This window comes from Chionomys nivalis, chromosome 1 (assembly GCF_950005125.1).
Source record: "Chionomys nivalis chromosome 1, mChiNiv1.1, whole genome shotgun sequence".
Classification (NCBI taxonomy): Eukaryota; Metazoa; Chordata; class Mammalia; order Rodentia; family Cricetidae; genus Chionomys; species Chionomys nivalis.
The window spans coordinates 38,167,128-38,187,224 of record NC_080086.1 but is presented as its reverse complement, the minus strand read 5'-3'; the positions used below and the strand labels follow the sequence as shown (position 1 = coordinate 38,187,224).

The 20,097-nt window shown below is 45.2% G+C and overlaps 1 protein-coding gene across 2 annotated transcripts in view; it reads left to right on the top strand.

Moving 5' to 3' along the window:
* The window catches only part of Lmcd1 (LIM and cysteine rich domains 1), a 61,934-nt gene extending 45,501 nt beyond the window's left edge, over nt 1-16,433 (top strand). For both annotated transcript variants that reach the window (XM_057777143.1, XM_057777153.1), the window contains 3 exons: nt 25-360; nt 13,903-14,118; nt 15,836-16,433. In XM_057777143.1, coding sequence (XP_057633126.1) covers nt 25-360; nt 13,903-14,118; nt 15,836-15,994 — 711 coding nt within the window. In that variant the 3' untranslated portion in view covers nt 15,995-16,433. The remainder of the gene's footprint in view (nt 1-24; nt 361-13,902; nt 14,119-15,835) is intronic.
* The last annotated feature ends 3,664 nt before the right edge of the window (nt 16,434-20,097 follow it).

Sequence of the window (20,097 nt, the reverse complement as noted above, 5' to 3'; positions counted from 1 at the left end):
ATCTCTTCCACTCCATCCCCCTAGGGCCTGCAGTACATGGAACTCATCCCCAAGGAGAAGCAGCCTGTGACAGGTACTGAGGGTGCCCTCTACCGCCGACGTCAGCTCATGCATCAGCTCCCTATATATGACCAGGACCCTTCTCGCTGCCGTGGACTTGTGGAAAGTGAGCTGAAAGCAATGGAAGACTTCGTCAAGCAGTACAAGAGTGAGGCCCTCGGGGTGGGCGAAGTGGCCCTCCCAGGCCAGGGAGGCTTGCCCAAAGAGGAAGGCAAGACACAGGAGAAACCAGAGAGCACAGAGACCACTGCGCCAACCACCAATGGCAGCCTGGGTGACCCATCCAAGGAAGTGGAATATGTGAGTGTCCCTTATCTCCTCTGGTCTGGTTGAAGCTCCCCAGGCCAGAGCTATGCTGCCAGGGTCCCATCTTGCCATACTCTCCTCTTTCCGTGTGTTTATTCATGTTCAGTGAAGGAGGCAGGTACTTGTTACTCTGTATCAGACATGAAAATATGCATCAGACCCATGGAAAATACCACCAGGTTAGTGCCATGGAACGGATAATAGTCTAGGACAGGGGTTCTCCACAATCACAACCCCCTTGAAAGACCTCTATCTCCAAAAATATTTACATTAAAATCAATAACAGTAGTATAATTATAGTTAAGAAGTAGCAATAAAAATAATTTTACAGTTGAGGTCACCAGGACATGAAGAACTATATTAAAGGGTTGCATCATTAGGAAGCTTGAGAACTATTGCTCTAGGAAAATGCCACCAATGAACAAATGGTAACAACTTACGGAAAAGCATCTAGGCTCCCTTGGGGTAGGGCCAGGCTCTGAAAATGTGGTAAGGTTCAACTTGACATGCGTGAAATAACTCAGAAACACAGAACCATAGACTTTGAGAAAGAGCCTTGTACCCCTATAAGGAGTGAGCATTTAAAAAAAAAAAAAAAACAAGGTACAATTGGCATGTTAAAAGCAGTTCCATGTGAATGATGATGACATGACAAGCTGGGGGAACCAAAAAGGGTGAAAGGGTGAATTTCACACTGTTCATATATGTATCTGTTGAGCCCCAGGAAGTCAAACAAGGGGAGGTCACTGCTCCCACACTGGTGTGAACTTTGGGCTGAGGACTTGATCTAAAGGAGAAAGCTGTAGGTCAGATATAGGACATGGTTTCGGCTGTGTGGTTACCAGTTTTCCCTAGCAACGGTACCGAAGATGCACATACCTGTGGCAGGAGGGGTGGGGGTGGGTGCATTTTGAGAAAATACAAAAGAGAAACCATGGTTTCAGAGGTGAAATTCCTGTGGATGGAATTGCTTCAAGCTATTCCAAAGGCCAAGAGTGGAACCATGGGGATAATAACCACTATGTTTCTAGCCCTACTTATCATTTGACTCTAAAAAGTCCCAGCACAGGGACCCCTTTTTTTGCCAGGTCATCGTCACTGTGGTCAGATTACCTGACATAAGCAATTTGAAAAAGGAAGGTTCTATTTTGCTTTTGGTTTCTGAGGGTTTAGTCAGTGGTCTTTGGGCACTGTATGCTTGAGCAGAACATCACAGGGGAGGGATCACATAGGTGAATAGGAAGCACCCAGTTGACAGAAAGTGGACCAAGTCAAGATCTAGCCTCTAGGGACAGGTCCCCAGTGACTACTTCCCATATTTAGCTAGGCCTTATTTCCTACCTTTTGTCACCCCCCAACAATGTCATCAGATTTACTAGGTCAAGGCCTACATGATGCGCTGGTCTTTAGAAATGCCCTTGCAAACATTTCCAGAGGAGTGCTTTATTAATCCCCTGGACAATCCTCAATCCAGCCAAATGGACAACCAAGATTAGCCATCATGTCCCTGATATATGTCTTGCAGGGAAGAGGCTAACAGTCTTTCTCGTAAACCAAGCAACCCACAGAAAGATGGCCTAAGAGCCTGGCTACTCTGTCATTCCTGGCTATGGGTTTTTTAAGTACCTCCCAGTTCCATCCACCCCCACCTTGACCCAACTTGGAATTTCCATCCAAGGAGCCACAGCCTCATAATCTTTTAGCTAAGAATTCCAAGATTTGGGTTTTTCCTTGTTATTTAGCAGTGAGACATGTTTTTCATATATATAGTGTGTCTGTTTAGGTATGTATATGTGGGAATGAAGGCGCCTGTGGAGTCCAGAAGATAAGGTTGAATTCCCTGAAGTTAGAATTACAGGTGGTTATAGCTGACAGATGTGGGTGCTGGGAACTAAACTCAGGCACTGGAGCCATCTCTCCAAGCCCTGTCAGTAATACTTAAAAGACTCACATCTGTGAAAGACTGTTCAAAGAAACTAAATCTTGTTACCATAGTAGCTACTAGTTTTATAAACTGTTCTCCCCCACACCACCCCAATTCTGCTCGGTATCCACCCTTTAATAGCTGTCTGTCCTTAAAGAGCAAGTTTTAAAGAATTCCGCCTTGGAAGAGAATCTCTTGATGTCATTGTGACTTCTCTGAATTGCCATTCCCAGGGGAGCAATGCTGTTCTGAGGGCATATCTTGTCCTTGAGTAAACCCCAAATGTTTGTTCAACATGGAACTAGAGCAAAGATGCTCTGAGATTCTGGTGTCTTGCCTGTACTTAACTCTGGGGAATATCCATGGTATTCTGGAAGCATTTAAGTAATAATATTGGCCATTACGGGGCATATTCCACACTCAGGAATGAGCAGGAATGAGGAGGAAAGTGTTTGGATGAATTTGTCTGATGCCTCTGAAAGATGTAGTTTGCTGCCCAATCCCAAACACAGTTTTAACTGGGAGCTCACTTGTCATTAGTGGGGTCACATCTGTCCCTCTCTGTAGACTCTGAGCACTTGTTCATTTCTACATCTACAGTGGGTATCTTTGATGTAGACAGCTGGTGCTCAACAAGTAAATCAATGTTCAAACTTCATTTGGGCTCTGGAAGACGGGAACAATTTGAATAGTGTTTTGCCTAAGAAGATAGTGGCATTCCCTTTTCACAGGGCTTAAGCACAAAGCTTTACTGAGACTTTCAGGATCTCTTGAAATTCACACAGTTGCCTGATATAGCGATTCATGAGAGTCAGGTGAGTTGTAGAATTTCAGGTGCACAAACAATATGTAGATTGTCTAAGATCCCATTTCCATAATAATATGCAGAAGATGCTGAGTTAAAGCGCCCTGTTTGCTATTTGTCCCAAAAGAAAACAACTGGGTTCTCTGTCTCCTCAAAGCAAGAGAAAGAGTCACAATTAAGGCAACTCAGGAGAAAAGCAGGCCATAAAGCTGTGTCTCCAGCAGCCTCACTGCCAAGTGTGGGCCTGTACCACTCTCTGAAGCCCATGCATGCATGCATGGATGAATGGATGGACAGATAATGAATGGATGCATGCATGCATGGGTGACCTTAAAGGATCCCTGCTTTAAAAAAAAAAATACTACCTGGTACTCTTAGAGTTCTTTGCATTGTGTTCTAGAAACACAAGCATCGAATCCAACACAGTTTTTGATCCCCCTACCACCCACTACTGCCCTTGACACTGAATCATGATCCTCTTCCCCTCAAGATCTCCCACCATGCAATAATGCATGCTGCTATATAGCCTTCACTGTCCCAAAGGTTTCATACACTAAGCTATGACCTTCCTCTAAAACCTCATTATAGCATCAATGGCTGTAAGTGGAGACTATTCTTTTGTTTTCTGGCCACCCAGACCCGAATAATCACACAGAAACTGTATTAGTTATAACCTGTTCGGCTTATTAGCTCAGGCTTCTTATTAACTAACTCTTACATCTTAAATTAACCCATTTCTATTATTTTATATTTTACCACAAGGCTCATAATTTGTTACCTCTTGCTTCTTGGGCAGCTACATAGCATCTGCCTGACTCCACCTTCTTTCTTCCTGCATTCACTTTAGTTTTCCTGCCTACCTATATTCTGCCCTGCCATAGGCAATGGCAGTAGCTTCTTCATTAACCAATGGTAATAAAACATATTCACAGCATACAGACTGTAATCCCACATCAAATAGCCATTAAACTGCCGAGTTTTCCCCAACCCCAACATTCCACTCTCACAGAGGAGTGTCATGCTAGAGTCCTTTCTAAACTGCCTCTGGAGAAATTTTCAAATCTACAAAATAAATGTCATTAAGTCTTTGTGATGACCATGAGATAGATTGAGGTTATCATACCAATTTCCCAGATAAGAAGCCTAGGACACAGCCAGGGTAGTTTGCTAAGGAGTGGTTGGGTGATTCGAACCCAGGTCTTGTCATCACTAGCAGTGTGGTGTGAGCAGTCCTGAGTGGAGCCCCCTAGAAAGGAAAATACATTTGAGTGCTAATGTCTGGAGTGAGCCACAGCACCTGACAGCCCTCAAAGGCCGGCATGCTGGAGAATGAGACCCTTTTTTCTGTGTGCTGAAGAGCAGAAGGACACCCTGCCCCAGACCAAGTCTCTCCTCATGGGTCTCAGGAGCATCTCGGAGCTCTGGCCAGGGTGCTGTGAACTCCAGCAACATACTGGACTCTACCAGTCTGCTCAAAGCCCCTCACCTACCCTCTGAGCACCAACCCTCACCTCTCCCAGCAGGACAGAATTTACAGATGCCTGTGCTGGATGGGCCACAGCCTGCTTGCTCTGACTGCTGACTGTTCCACAGGCAGTTTCACCGTATTTAGAGAGCTCAGTGAATGTTCCCTCAGAAATTGAATATACAGGGTTCTCAGGCATGGTCACTGTGCCCAGGCATTTCCGCCTTTCCATCATCCCACACTTGAAACCCAAGAAAGGGAAGAGGATGCCAGAACAGAGCATGAAACGTACTCTCCGCTCTGATGCTGACCGTTCTTAGCACAGACCCCCACCACTCCCGCCATCACCTTGTCCCTTCCTCAGGTCAGGTGATCATCCCTAAGCCTCAAGCCACAGAGATTCAATAAAGAGGAATGGAGGCTCCCCACAGTCCTGAGAATGTATTCCTAAGATCCTGAGATACCCAGTGGGATGCCAGAAGTAGGCAAACTCTTTTCCCTCCACCTCCCCACAAAAATGCAAAGGGAGGCACAGAAGGCTTTGGACCCCACCCTCCTACATAGGACGGCCTCTCTGATGGAAACTTACAGCTGCCGGCAGCTCAGGCTGTGGCCCATCCCAGAAGGGACATATTTGTGGGCAAGGGACTTCCAAGTCTTTGTCGGAGCAGATGTTTGGCTTGTGGGCTGTGCAGGCTGGCTGCCTTTCCTGCCAGCTCTGCTTGGGGACTTGAAGCCACCCCAGCCCCTCTGTGAGCCACTTCTTTCTGAGCTGGAATAAAGTGGAGGAGATCAATGTGAGACCACCAAGCCACAGCCAACCTTGGTCCCTTCAGCTTCCCTGACCCAGGTACCCATGGGTGGGAACTTGGGAGCAGACCTCAAGATCACCATGGTAACCAGACTCCTCAGTCTCTGCCTGCTTCCTTCTCAGTGGGGATATTTTAATGACATTCAAAAAGATTTTTCCAAGGGAAAAAAATCCCTTTATTCCACTTTTTATACTATAAATACTTTCCCATATAACCATGTGACTTTTACAGTCATTTTTCTTCCCTCTTTTGAGTGGGCTGCATAATATTCCATTGACTAAAACAGCCACTGCTAAGCTATTTTCAATAAAGGACAGAGAGAGAATATATAGAAGTTGGCAGGCCCTACTGTCCCTGTCGCCTCTACTAACTCAGCCCCTGTAGCACATTGCTATAAACTCTATCTAAACAAGTGACTGGCTGTGAGCCAATAAAACTTTACTTACAAAAACAGGCAGTGGTCTGTAGTTAATCCATGGAGAAATGTAGTTTGCTAATCCTGAGCAAGAAAAAAACATCTTCAGCTTTTCCCTATTTGGGTTTTGTTTCTCTTCTTTTTTCTTCTGCTTTTTGCTTTTGTAGACTAATCAATAATGTTGATTGTGATGGTGGTATTAATGACGGTGTTGGTGATGATGGTGGGGATGGTCATAGGAATGGTGATGATGATGGTGTAGATGATAAAGATGGCGATGACCATAGCAATGGGGATGATAATGGTGCCAGTGATGATGATGGGGATGGTGGAGATGGTCCTAGTGATGACAATGTTGATCCTGGTGTCGATGATGGTCCTAGTGATGATGATGAAATGGTGATGCTCATGATGTTGGTGATGATGATCAACAGGTGACAATGTTGTGAGCTGCCATTTTTACCTAAGTTATGTCAGGTACCATGCCAGGAAATTTACAAGTCATTTTATCTAATCCTCAAAATTACCCTGTAATTTTTACACACACACACACACACACACACACACACACACATATATATATATATATTTCCAAGCTTAAAAATAATTTATTTTTAAACTTTTGTGTATAGATGCTCACCTACACATATATATGTGCACCATGTGTGTATCTAGTGACTATTAAAGCCAAAAGAAGACATCAGATCCCTTGTAACTTACTTTCTATAGCAAGTTGGTCCTTGAACTTATGTGAAAATAAATGCAGACTACCGTTTCTCTCTTGAGAGTAAGTTTATGTGCTTCGTGCCCATCTCAGTGATGTTTAGCTTCCCTGGGCAAAGACCCCATAGTTGCAACCTGCTCTAAGAAAACACTCTGGTAAAAAAGGCTGTTAGTAGTAGTGGCCACCATGGATAATGAGTTTCCTATAAGCCAGAGACCACCATTACCGAGGTTTGAACAAGCCCCAATTTCCCCTGTGCTTCCCTAGGAATGAAGCCATTGTACTGACCACATTTCAGGCCTGGGGCCCTAACCATTGTGCACTCAATGTGCTCCTCCAGTGCCCTCTGTGGTCTCAGGAAGATTAGTGTATAAGAAAACAGAATTCAAGACAGCTAAGCCTGCAGAAACGATGCCAGGTCCGAAAATTGGGGGGAGTGGTACCATCTGTCAGACACAAGGCTGAGAAGCAAAGCTGGGGACTAAGCACCATAAGAGGACATGGGAGATGCTGTTTATAAATAAGTTGTTGAGTGTTTGCATGGGAGTGAAGCCAGTGCCTGAATTTAAGGCCTTGTGTTAATATTTACTGGAGTGCAATGGTAAGATTTTCACGAGGCTCTCTGGATTTAGACTGGGTAGGCTTTCGGATAAGAGCCTTCCAGGAGAGAAACAGAAGTATTGGGATGTGCTTCTGACAATCCCAAGGCAGAGATTACTATAGCTAGAGAGATTTTTCTGTGCCCATGAGTCCCTCTGAACCTTGGTCCTTAGGTACAGTTCTAAATAGCTGCATAGCCCTTGGCCACTGTCCTGAACCTACTATGACCTGATACACTCTGTCTTACTGCAACCACATGACTCCATGTGTCCCTGTTGTCCCTGTCCAGTGTCGTTCTTTCATTATGCTGTGGAGCAAGCCGTCCTGGCCAAGTGACTAATGTCAATGAGGTCCCTCTTGTTCTCAGATCAGTCATTTGATCAGAGCACCATAGGGACATCTTGGCTCTATCCACTCAGCTTTACTTGGGCAGGGGTCTGTGCTTATGTTTGGACTGCACTGGGGGAAACACACAGCTAGGTTGGTCGGGCAGGGTCTCCTTGGGACTCTTCCTCTACTTTCTCCATGTGATGATCACCTTGGTATGGAAGCTTCCAGATGCTGTAACTTCTGTCTTCTCAGGAGTCCTCGGGGTGTGTCTTTAGAAATAGAGTCCAGAAAAAGCTGCATATGCGATCCTTAACTTGTGGCAGCTCTGCTTAAGATTGTACAAATTTACACTGTCATAAAAAAGGGGAAGGAATTTGAGTGACATTGAGTCTTGAAGCTTGATATTTTCCCAGATTCTCCATGGGTACTGTTTTCTCTGATGGCACTGAGCACTGGCAGTAGGACACAGCTGCTGGTCAGCCATACCATTGTAAGAGTGAACACCAAGACTCTACTGAACTATGTTGCTGAGTCAGAGGCTGATAGTTGACAGTGCTGGGTGCATGGCAACTTATATTTTCCACTTCCGATGACCTAACCTTGTCGTAAAAAGAGGACCTCTTTCCTGCTTTATGTGCTATGGTGGCACTCCACCCATTGTGTTCCACTGGGCTGGGACATGATTCCTCGGGGAAAGGGATGTCCTGCTGATTGAAAGAGTATCTAAGGCTATGCCAGTGTGATCTGAACACATCCCAAAGCAAGGAGCTCATGACCCAAGGTCTCAGCTACCGACAGTCTTGTTTGATCGCTCTTGCCTTTCTGAAATCAGATGTTTAAACACTGCCTAGGCCCAATCACAGAATACTCAAAATTGCTCATTTTGACTGTTTTTTTTCCTTGGGGGGGGGGGGGGAACTTGTGTTTTATCCTATTCATTTACTTGTTCTGTTGCCCTGGGTAGTCTCTAGCTTGTTGTGGAGATCCTTCTGCCTCAGTCTCCTGGGTGTTGGGATTATAACACTGCTTTTGACTATTTAATTAAACACCTTACAATATGTGAACAGGTCATAGAAAGCTGTGGGCATGGACAAACACCTCCTTCCTACTCATTCTACCTCTGAAAGGTTCTGTCCCACATCCCCTGTCCCAAGGGAAAGTGCTATGCAGACAAGGTTCTCTGGCAGCTACCAGGAACACTCACGAGCAAGCTGAGTTTGGGCACTTGGGAACAGGAGCAAAATACAGCTGGAAGACTCAAGATAAATGACTTCCTAAATGCCTTTTACCCTAGTCCCAAGGAAATTCTGCCCGCCTGTACCACCTCCTTTACCAAAAAGTCCAAAGAGTGGCCAAATGGGCTTCCTTGGAAAGTGTTAAAATGTAAACGTCCCCAGGAAATCAAATTAGCCTGTGGTCCCCAAGTCACAGGGCAGACTTTACACAAAGCTCACTCAGGTGTTCGTACTCCATGGTGGTTTCTCAATGTGCAGCCAGTGGCAGTACCCATATCTCCTTGAACCTTGCAAATTCCTGGCCTGCTGAATCAATGGCTGTAGAGAAAGGGAGTGAAAGAGTATGTGGCTGCAAGCCCTCCAGGAGACATGAGGCAGGATAAGCCTGGTAACTAAGGTCTCCAACAGGTAGGGTTAGAGAAGTAGAGCGTGACAACAAGCCCAGGGCTAAGAGTCAGTGGGCATGGAACTGAGACATAAGACCATCAGCCAGGTGGAAGTTCTGACCTTGCTCAGCTGGAGAGAAGGGGGACAGAAAATGCAAAAAATGGGAGGAGCATCCAGGGCGAGTCCTCATGGTATAGCATCATGGGAACAGAGAGTCAGCTCCAGCCCTGACCTCACCACAGCATGGTCATCTTGGGGGGGGGGGGTGATTTAACCCTTCTGAGCCTCAACTTTCTATCCTATGAGGGAAGCAGTTTGGACAATAAATGAGCCCTTCAAACTCCCCAGTAAATCCACTAAACTCATACAATAACCCTAAAATGCTGGTGCTGCTAACATTGTCCCTATTTGACAGATGGCAAAATTGAGACATAAAGAGGCTAGCTTGCCCAAAGTCACACCGCAATCATGCTGGCACCTGACTCCAGGGCTTGGCTCCCCGCCACCCTGAACAGGGGAGCTTCACCAAGGATGGTGATCGGGGAGGCCAGGATCATAATGCCCAAGAGGTGTAGGATCTGATCCTTCATTCATGTTCCTGGTGGCTGGGAGCCCATGAGACTGCCAGACCCAGACAACCCCAGAGTCCTCAGCCTTTGAGATAACCAAGAAGACAGAAGAAATAGGAGGAAGAGGAGGAGGAGGCCACCCAGGGCAAAAAGATGTCCAAGGGGCTCATTATACTATGTGTTTTTACAAACTGACAATGACATTGTTTGAAAAAAAAAAAAGAGCTGGTTAAGGGTAGTAGTAACTGCCACCCAAAAATCATGGTGGAGAACACATTCCTCAGGCAGGGACCTGACAAAGTACTGTTGGTCAAGCTGCCACCAAGGTCTGTGAAACTGACCTTCTTCCTGCTCCCTGCCCTAGTTATTAGCCTACAGCTCAAATCACACCCCCACACTCCTGGCCTCCAGAACCTGCAATGGTTCCCCATTGGCTCCCGAATAAAGTTTCCATCTACCACGTGACTTCAGGGTCACCCTTGAGCACCCACTCAGACTGCCTTTCTTAAAAACCCGTATCAGCAGCTCCTTTTTATGTGTGCCACCAAGGTGCTTGCCAGCATCCCCAGGCCATTTCTTTATCCCTGTCCTCTCTTTCCATGTTAAGCAGCATCTGGGAATCTGGCATGTGGTCAGCCAACAGTAAGTCCCTTCAGTCCCTTCCGTGTGGGAGGAAAGGACTGGAAATTTCATTCTACAAAATGTAGACGCCAGGCAGAAAATGCACCATGTGCTCCAGCAGCCCTGCCCATGTGGTTTTCAGGGCCCAAGTAGGCAAAGCAGGCAGTGTGTGAGACTAGAGCTGACTGCCACTTATGATTCTGACCCTCTGATGAGTCCCAGGCTGGTGCACTCGGCCATGGGAAGAGGTAGAGCATTTTCAGTTAACTGAGGGGCTCCCCACTTTCATTCAATGGAGAGAAGTGAAGCTGGAAAACTAGAATGTTCTAAAGTCTGTTATCAAGCAGTGAGGGTCCACTTCAGATCCATCCAGATAACCAAATGCCTTCCATGCCTAGATATTAACTCGGCACCTACTGTGCTCCAGGAAGCTATGTTCCATGGTCTCATTTGGTTTCCTTATCCTAATTGTCATCATTTTACTTCTTATTTCCTCTCCAGTGTGCAAGAGTATATTGAGTAGGTCACTAAAAGAGATAAGATAGGAATAGTGTTCACACTATTCAGTTTTCTGTTACTTTAACAAACAATTGGAGGAATCAACTTAACAAGGGAAGAATGTTCGTTGAGATGACAGTTTCCTTGGTTTCTCCCTATGGTGAGTTGCCCTTGTCACCTTGGGCATATGGTCAAGTGATGAATCATGGTAAGTGTAGATGAATCATGGTAGTGGAACAAAACTTCTCATCACATGGTGACCAGAGAGCAGAGGAATTAAGAAATGAGCATCCCACCATCCCCTTCAAGGTCACACCCCTCTGATCTCTTATTAGGCCCCACCTTTCATTGATAATAACCACAGGCTGAGAACCAAGTCATTAGCATAGGGCCTGTAAGAAATATTCTGATTCCAAAGTATAGTAAACTTTTATTTTTTTTCTAATTTATGCATACGTGTGTGTGCATGTGCCTGCAGAGGCCAGAAGAGGGCATAAGGTCTCCTGGTGCAGGAGATACTGGCAATTGTGAGCCAACAGACCTGGGTGCTGGGAACCACACTTAATTCCTCTGCAAGAGCAGTAAGAGTTCTTACTCCAGTCCCTACAGTAGACTTTTAACATATACCTCCCCATCTAAAGATGGCAAAATATAAATATTTGGGAATGGGGCTGACAGGATTTATTAAGTTAAAATTAGCATCTGAAGAAAAAAAAAAACAAAGACAGCAAACGTTGTAGGGTCCTGAGCCAACAGCCAAAATTAAGCACCTTGTGAGCATTTTACACAACAAGAGAGAAAACAAATCTCCATGACATTTTTATTCATGCAATTGAAAATGTAGCCCTTAAACGTGGGTCCTTTTAAAACCCTAGGTCTAATAATAAGGGAAATGGAGTTCTTCTTGAGGATAAAGTGTTTGCTGTACTGGAGCAGCCCCAGCAGCTGTTTGCTGACCCCAGCTGTAAAGGCCACAGCACTTAGTCCGCAGACCTAGCTGTGGAGGAGTCTGGCTAGATTCTTATGGCAGCTTTGTCTTCTGAAAATTGTGCATCGCTGAGCATGTCACCGAGTCTCTCAGAGGCATGGTTGTCTCTGGAAGGGAAAATAACCGTTTTCCTAACACAGAAACAACCACCAGGTATGTGTGAGGTTATTCATAATATGCAAAACATCCCAAGCACACTGCAGAGTACAGATGTGCCCTAAGGACATGAGAGCCATCATTATCCTAGGGCTTTGGGGAGCAGAAGAAGATTTGAAATGGCTCAAGAGAGTTTATGTTGTAGATCTGTTAAATTCCCATTCATGAGAGGATGGAAAAGACAAAGTTACAAATATGGAAAGAAGAGAGGGAGGTGTGGAAGGATGAATGGATGAATAGATGGATAGTTAGGTGGGTGGATGGGTGGATAGATAGGTAGGTGGATGGATGGATGGATGGATGGATGGATGGATGGATGGATGGATGGAGTGGTGGATAGACGGATGGGTATATAAGAAGAATGCTGTCCAACACTCAAAACTCCAGGAGATAAGTCAAGCAACGGTTCTCAAAATACCCTTAGGGGAACCTGTGAGGTCGTTTATATGATTCCACATAGTATATGTATTTACTTGAACCCTGAGAAAGTGGAGGGTTCATTACATGAGGAACATGGAGTATGCTTCTTGCAAAGAGGGCAGTTGGAAAGAGGAAGACATCTTCGCTGTGGAGAAACCTGACAACCAACTCTCAACCAGGGGTCAAGATCAACATCCTACTTCAGCAAAAGTCAGCAATCCTCCTAAGGAGGTATAGTGACAGCATATGCCCCTGGTAGCAGGTGAGGAGAGCCTGCTTGGCCTCTGGGGTCCTCATCTCAGTGTTATCCCATGATTGTGACATCAAACAGATTGCAGTTGGCACACATTTTTAACTAACCATGACTCCCTCAGACTGTCAAGGTTCCACAAACACAGAGACATTAACAGAAACATTAAGAGACTGTCACCCTTTCCCCCAAAGGGGAGCCTGCAAAAGCAGAAGGCTAAGTGTGGTGTCCCAGAAGAGAGGAAAGAGGTCACATGAAATCTAAAGGTACCTTAATGAAATTTAAAGACATGTTAACCACTAGCTCATTGATAAAGGTACCTGATTAACACAAGTCAATCAGAAACAGAAAAAAAGGAAGTGGTGTGTGGGAATTCTCTGCTTTTTTTTTCTTCTATAAATCTCAAACTATTCAAGAACAAAAAGCTGATCAGAAGACAATGCAGGACAAGAAATCTATTTAAAGTTGAACAAAAAGAAGGGTTCCTGTGACCTTATACTATATGTGGTAGCATTTTTATTGATATTTTTAAGGGACACACACACGTGCCACAGCATACATGTCACAAACGTATGATCAGAGGACAATTTGTTAGAGTCAGTTCTTTCCTTCCACTGTGTGTGGGTCATAGGGGTCAAACTCAGGTCATGGGGCTTGGCAGCAAGCTCCCTTACCCCCTGAACCATCTCAGGTCCATGACTAACTTCTGAGAAAAGGCACTTGTTAAATTTTGATGTAGAGTCAAAGACGCACATCCTGTTTTCTTGGACGGCTATTAAAATACTCCTCCCTTCCTAATCCAACTTATCAGAGTGAGGCCAGAGTTCCTCTACAGTGTTCAACCAAAACGGCACAAGGCATGCAAACATATGAGTAGTTAAGAGAATCCGGCCATCTTAAGTGAGTTATTTAAAAGATATTCAATTGTTCCTCTCACTAATTTTTTTTGTTTTAGAAAATACAGTTGTTTTCAGACATAAAACATATATGCTAACACGCCATAAAAGCTTTTTCTATCATTGTGAGGAAGCACAGTTTTCATTTCTCTTAAGGTGACTACCAATCACGGTTTTCCCCTTCAACAAAAACTTTGTGAAACTCTCAGTAACTCCAAGGACACAAAGGGTGGTGACATTCATCAACCTGAGACTCGGGGATTGATAAGTCACTTTATTTAGCCCTCCAAAGATAGAAAATATATTTATCCCACTTCGCAAATGGGAAAACCAAAGAACAGAGAAGTCTTTTAACTCGTCCGAAGTCACACAGGAGGTAGAGAGGATGGAACTGGGATTTAAACCGACATCACATGTCCCTCTTTCTCATATCCTTTCTAGGTCTGTGAGCTCTGCAAGGGAACGGCCCCTGCTGACAGCCCTGTGGTCTATGCTGACAGGGCTGGCTACAGCAAGCAGTGGCACCCCACTTGCTTTGTGTGTATCAAGTGCTCAGAGCCACTGGTTGACCTCATCTACTTCTGGAAGGATGGTGCACCCTGGTGCGGCCGCCACTACTGTGAGAGCTTACGACCCCGATGCTCAGGCTGTGATGAGGTGAGAGTCGGTTGGTAGGCTGATGGGAGTAAGTGGGAGTGGCCATGCTGTACAGCGCAACCCCAAGGCAAATAGGTGTGGCTTTGTTGATAGTGTATTCTTCTTTAAGAAAATTGAGGTTGGCTTCACTGGGTACTCAAAGCCTTGATTTTCTCATCTACAAAACGGGCCATGCTTACAATCTCAAAGCTTTGGAGTTTGGCTATAGGAGGACCACCCTGATAGCTCAGCTTGTCAACTGCTTGCCCTGCAAGTATGAAGAATCAAGTTTGAATCCTTAGACAACAGTAATTTTTTCTTCTTTTTTTTTATTAAATTTTTTTAATTAAAAATTTCCGCCTCCTCCCCACCTCCCTTTTCCTTCCCCCTCCCCCCACTTCCCATTCCCCACTCCCCTCCCCTTCCCTCTCCAGTCCAAAGAGCAGTCAGGTTCCCTGCCCTGTGGGCAGTCCAAGGTCCTCCCCCCTCCATCCAGGTCTAGGAAGGTGAGCATCCAAACAGATTAGGCTCCCACAAAGCCAGTACATGCAGTAGGGTCAAAACTCAGTGCCATTGTCCTTGGCTTCCCAGCAGCCCTCATTGTCCACCATATTCAGTGAGTCCGGTTTTATCCCATGCATTTTCAGTCCCAGTCCAGCTGGCCTTGGTGATCTCCTAATAGATCAGCCCCACCGTCTCAGTGGGTGGGTGCACCCCTCGCAGTCCTGACTTCCTTGCTCATGTTCTCCCTCCTTCTGTTCCTCATTTGGACCTTGGGAGCTCAGTCCATTGCTCCAATGTGGGTCTCTGTCTCTATCTCCATCCATTGCCAGATGAAGGTTCTATGGTGATATGCAAAATATTCGTTAGTATGGCTATAGGATCAGGCCATTTCAGGCTCTCTCTCCTCAGCTGCCGAAGGACCTAGTTGGGTACATCTCTCTGAACCCCTGGGAACCCCTCTAGAGTCAAGGCTCTTGCCAACCCTAAAATGGCTCCCCTTAATTAAGATATATACTTCCCTGCTCCCATATCCAACCTCCCATTATCCCAACCATCCCATTCCCCCAAGTTCTCCCTATCCTCCCCTTCTCACTTTTCTCTCCCCATCTCCAAAATTTGGGAACTGGGGTGTGGGGTGGGATGGGGGAAAGTGGAGACAACAGTGTTTTTTAAAGCTAGGTTATGTGTAAATGGAGTGACAGAGAAGTGGTATAATTTGCCAAGTCACAAGACTGTCAAATACCTCAGTGACAACTCAGGCTCACATCCTGTTGTGCTCCAAGCTGGCTAAATCAGGTTTCCATTCTGACTTTTCTCAGCTCCTGGAGTTATTCTGGAGTGTCACTTTATTCTGGATCCAACAGACCACCCGTGGTTTCTTGTTCTTAGGAAATGGCCACTGTCTGCTTCCCATTGTTAATTGTCTTCCAGGGTCACTCGAGTTATTTAATCCCAGCTCAGAAAATAACTGTCCTCTGGACTTGCCCCAGAAGTTTCACTGACAGATAAATAAAAACCTGCCTGTAGCAGAGTGTTTTCTTTTTCATGTCTGAAAAACTGAGACACAGCCATGACCCTCAGATCATGTCAGAGTGCTTTGTGGGGACATTTAAAGGTCACAGTACAGCATGGGATGGAATTAAACTAACCCATAATTTATCCCCTTACACACTGCCTCTACTTAGGGCCAGAACCTCAGTCATGCCTTCCTTCCTCTGTCTCTCTCTCTCTCCAGATCATCTTCTCAGAAGACTACCAACGCGTGGAAGACCTGGCCTGGCATCGGAAGCACTTCATCTGTGAGGGCTGTGAGCAGCTGCTGAGTGGCCGTGCATACATTGTCACCAAGGGCCAGCTCCTGTGCCCCACTTGTAGCAAGTCTAAACGCTCCTGAAGGGCTGCCAACCCACAGCCAGAGTCGATTGGATCCCACCAGGAGACTGAAGCCGTCCTCTGGGGCAAATGCAACAGCCAGCAAGCAGTGCATATTCTAGGTTGAGGGGTGGTAGATCCTTGGGAGTCCATAGGTTTGAAACCAGAGGGATTCTAAGAAGTCTTAGAATGAATTCATTGTTTCCCAACTGCAGACAACAAAAGACACTCTGGTATCCTGCAAGGGAACCCTAGAAGAAATTTTCCAGAATGCATTTCTGAGGGATCCAATGAAGTAGCTGTAGGCTGTGCTTTTTTTTCCTTGGACAAGGGATCTCTCCAAGGGGCAGGATGGGATCTCAACTCTCTTTTGTTTGCCTTTTTTTCAAGTGGAATCTGAATCTGCAATAAACAATGCTATTGGCATGATAAACATATAAATAAAAGGTTTATGAATTTCACACTTACACACATTTTGTCTAATTATTTACACCATGACACTGATTCTGGAAAAAGGTGGTTATCGCCAAGACCCTGATCTGGTACTGCCAGGAAATGAGTAAACACTAATAATAATCTTATACTAATACTATAAGACATGCTTATAGCAGACTCCGGCTTCCTCTCCTCCATTGCTCTTCTCATGCTCTCAAATATCTGATAGAAACACATATCCATATTTCATGCTACCCATGGGACCTTGGCAGTGCTAACAAGCCATGCTCAGCCATCTACCCTCAATAAGCCAATTAAATGAGCCAAATTAATAGTGAAAAGCATAAAAAGAAAATTTGTTTAACTTGGCCGCACATGGAAAAGGGACAAAGAGATTTGGCAATCCCCCACAAAAATCTATCTTTGGGGTACTTAGAAGAGTCTTGGGTTTAAATAGGATGTAAGAAGTGTGCATAACTAAGCAGCTCTGGCCAAGGTATGGCCCCAGCCATTGCTGCATCATCACTGATTCTACACAGATCAAGTCAACTCTGCACTGTGTGAAATCTCTCCGGGTGACAGATTCCCTCCCTGGCTGGCATCAAACTTCATTCAGCCTTTCCCTTCTCCCAGGATAAGATTCCTGGGAGGAAATTCCAATCCCATGGGGTGCCTTGTTTAACAGTCTGGTAGAGAGAGACAGAGATAGAGAGAGAGGAATTGACAGAGACAGAGAGACAGAGAAAGAGGAATTACTTGAAGAACAGTCTCATTCCTTTCAGGCATGTGGATCACTGGAGCTAATGATCTTTTTAGAGTCAAAGGCTCAACTCATTAGTCCTAGTATCTAGGCAGGTCACAAGTGAGCCTGTCTGGGGGCAAGACCTGGCAGAGTGCTAGGAGCTGCCAAGGTACCTATGCTCAACCAGTGGGTGGGACATACATGGTGCCCAGTAAACATAAATCTTTTAAACTAATGGCATTTTTATGAAAAATCTCTTAATTTTCACATGTTGCCAACTGAACATTTTGTGAGCCAAATACAAAATTTGACCGGCGTGATTTTATCTCCCTTTTATGGTCTGAGTATTTTCAGTCCTCAAATTTATTTCCTTCCCACAATTACTAAGTACCATTTCTTTTTCTACCAGATATACAAGAATGAAAAAGACACTGGCCCCAGGGGTGCACGTTCCAGTCATCAGTACTCTCCTTAAAATTTCCCATCTGTTGCCCTGACTCTTCTCTGCCCCAGTCCATTTATGTGTTTTTTAATTCTGATGAAACTGTTATGATTTCTCCTACGGTGATGGGTATCACCTCCATTCATCTCTCCCATACCCCTGGTTTGAACATTATTGTGCTGTCTCAAAGACAAGTTCTAAGCACCCCTTTGCCCTCAATCAACTCCCATGGCTCTTCAGTACTTGTCAAGTTAGGAACCAGGTTTCAACTATAGCATTTGAAACCTTCTGAAACTTGGTTCCTCTGTCTCCAGCCTCAGAACACAGTACTTCCCTCTTTTTCTTACATAGGTACAAACCCCACCCACTACCCCATGCTTCAGCTCCTTCTTGGTTACCTGAAGGTCAAATTCATTATCTATTGTAAGTTTTTATGCCCTAAAAGATGCTCCTGGGGCATCACCCATTTCACGGGCACTTCCCCTGAGTGCAGAAGAATGGTCACATATTCATCTACCAATCCTTCCATCCATCTGCCTAGCCAGCAAGCCAGCCAGTCACCCGTCCTAGAAATGTTCAATATGCACTATGGTTGTTGGTCCTTTGCTGTGTGCAGGGCATATCTCTCCACCCAAAACAGTGGTCACTTCTTCCATGAATTTTACACACTATGGGGACCAGCTTCAGAAAAACACATCTACAGGTCAACGTGAAACTATAGTTACTGTACATACTATAAAAAGAAGATCCACACACAGAAAAAAAAAGACTAGGCCTAGTCAGGAAAAAAGAAAAAAAGAAAAAGCAGAAAGAAAGAAAGAAAGAAAGAAAGAAAGAAAGAAAGAAAGAAAGAAAGGTACCCCTGCAACAATGGACCCTGATTTAAAAGAGAGAGAAGGATGTTGTAATATGAGCGGCAGCGGGGCTGCGTCCCCGGCACCCGGCCACCCGCATGGCTTTACCCAAAATAATTACACGGAAACTGTATTCTTTTAATCACCGCCTGGCCCATTAGTTCCAGCCTCTTATTGGCTAGCTCTTACATATTGATCTAACCCATTTCTAATATTCTGTGTAGTACCACGAGCTGGCTTACCAGGAAAGATCTTAACCTGCGTCTGTCTGGAGTGGAAGAATCATGGCGACTCCTGACTCAGCTTCTTTCTCCCAGCATTCTGTTCTGCCTATTCCGCCTACCTAATTTTCTGTCCTATTAAAGGGCTAAGGCAGTTTCTTTATTTAACCAATGAAATTAACTCCTCCATCAGAAGGATCAAGGGTTAAAGATGGAAATCATGTACAAAGGCCCCATGGAGGAAGCCTTGTCCATTTATTCAATGCCCAGTTTTGGGTACTAGAAATACAGGGATGAATATGAAGCATAGACAGAGAGGATGGATTGCACAATGTGTGACAGGAACACAAAAAGAAGAGTGAACAAGGCCAGTCTGCTCCTCCCTAGTCAACAATATAAAAGCTGAGACCCTGTCACAGGAACCATGGGGGCATTTAAACAGACTCAAACCAGAGTTGGCGAGAGATGGACAGGGAGATGGTGAGATGCATGATCTGTTTTATTGAAACCCAAAATGATTAGATTGCCTCTGCCTACCAGGAAGACACAGAGTATACATTCCGGGAGCATACCCACGCTCCTCCTGTCCAGCAATAGCCCTGCCCTTGCATTTGGGGTGTCACTCAGTCCAGTGCCACTCCATCACTCTCTCCATCGTTTCCGATGTCATATCCTGCCTGGTACATATTCTAGCAGACAGACAATGCTTTTTCGTGTTCTCTCTGGCAGGACCTTAGTATCTCTACACTACTACACTACTTCCAGATGAGCCACTAGCACACAAACACAGACACACACACACACACTTCCCCTGTGTACTCTTGCCTTCAAGAACAATCAGGAACTCCCTGATTCTTGCATAGAAGTGGACATTTCTTTAACTTGCAATCAGGTTTCTTAATTATGCTTCATTTCTGCTTCTTCTAGGAGGACCTGGAGCTGAGGGACACTGTACGAGCATCAGAAAGACACAAGCATTCGAGGCCCAATGGCCTTTGTTGCATGGTATCATCCCTGAATCAGCAGAGAGAGTGGCTGCCAACTTCATCACTCCATTCTCTTGGCCCCTTGGTCTGTGTACTCAGTCAGCCCCAGGCCCACAGCACTCCCGCACCCTTATCAAACTGCAATTATTTGTTGGTGAAAAGCTCCATTTACTGACTTCTTTCTTTCTTATTTTATTCTTAATGAGCAAATAAGCCTTGTGCATTTTTATGGGGAACAAAATGTGACATTTTGATAGATGTTTGCAATGTGGAATGAGCCATGGCCCTCCTTACAATAATCTCACCATCACGATTTCCCTCGCCCTCTGTACACAGCCTGGCAAGGAACAGAAAGCACAAATAGCCCGGGATCTGCTGTGGTTCACTTTGCTAAAGGCACCATGTTCCCACTGATGGAGATCACAGATAGAGATTTCAGACTGAA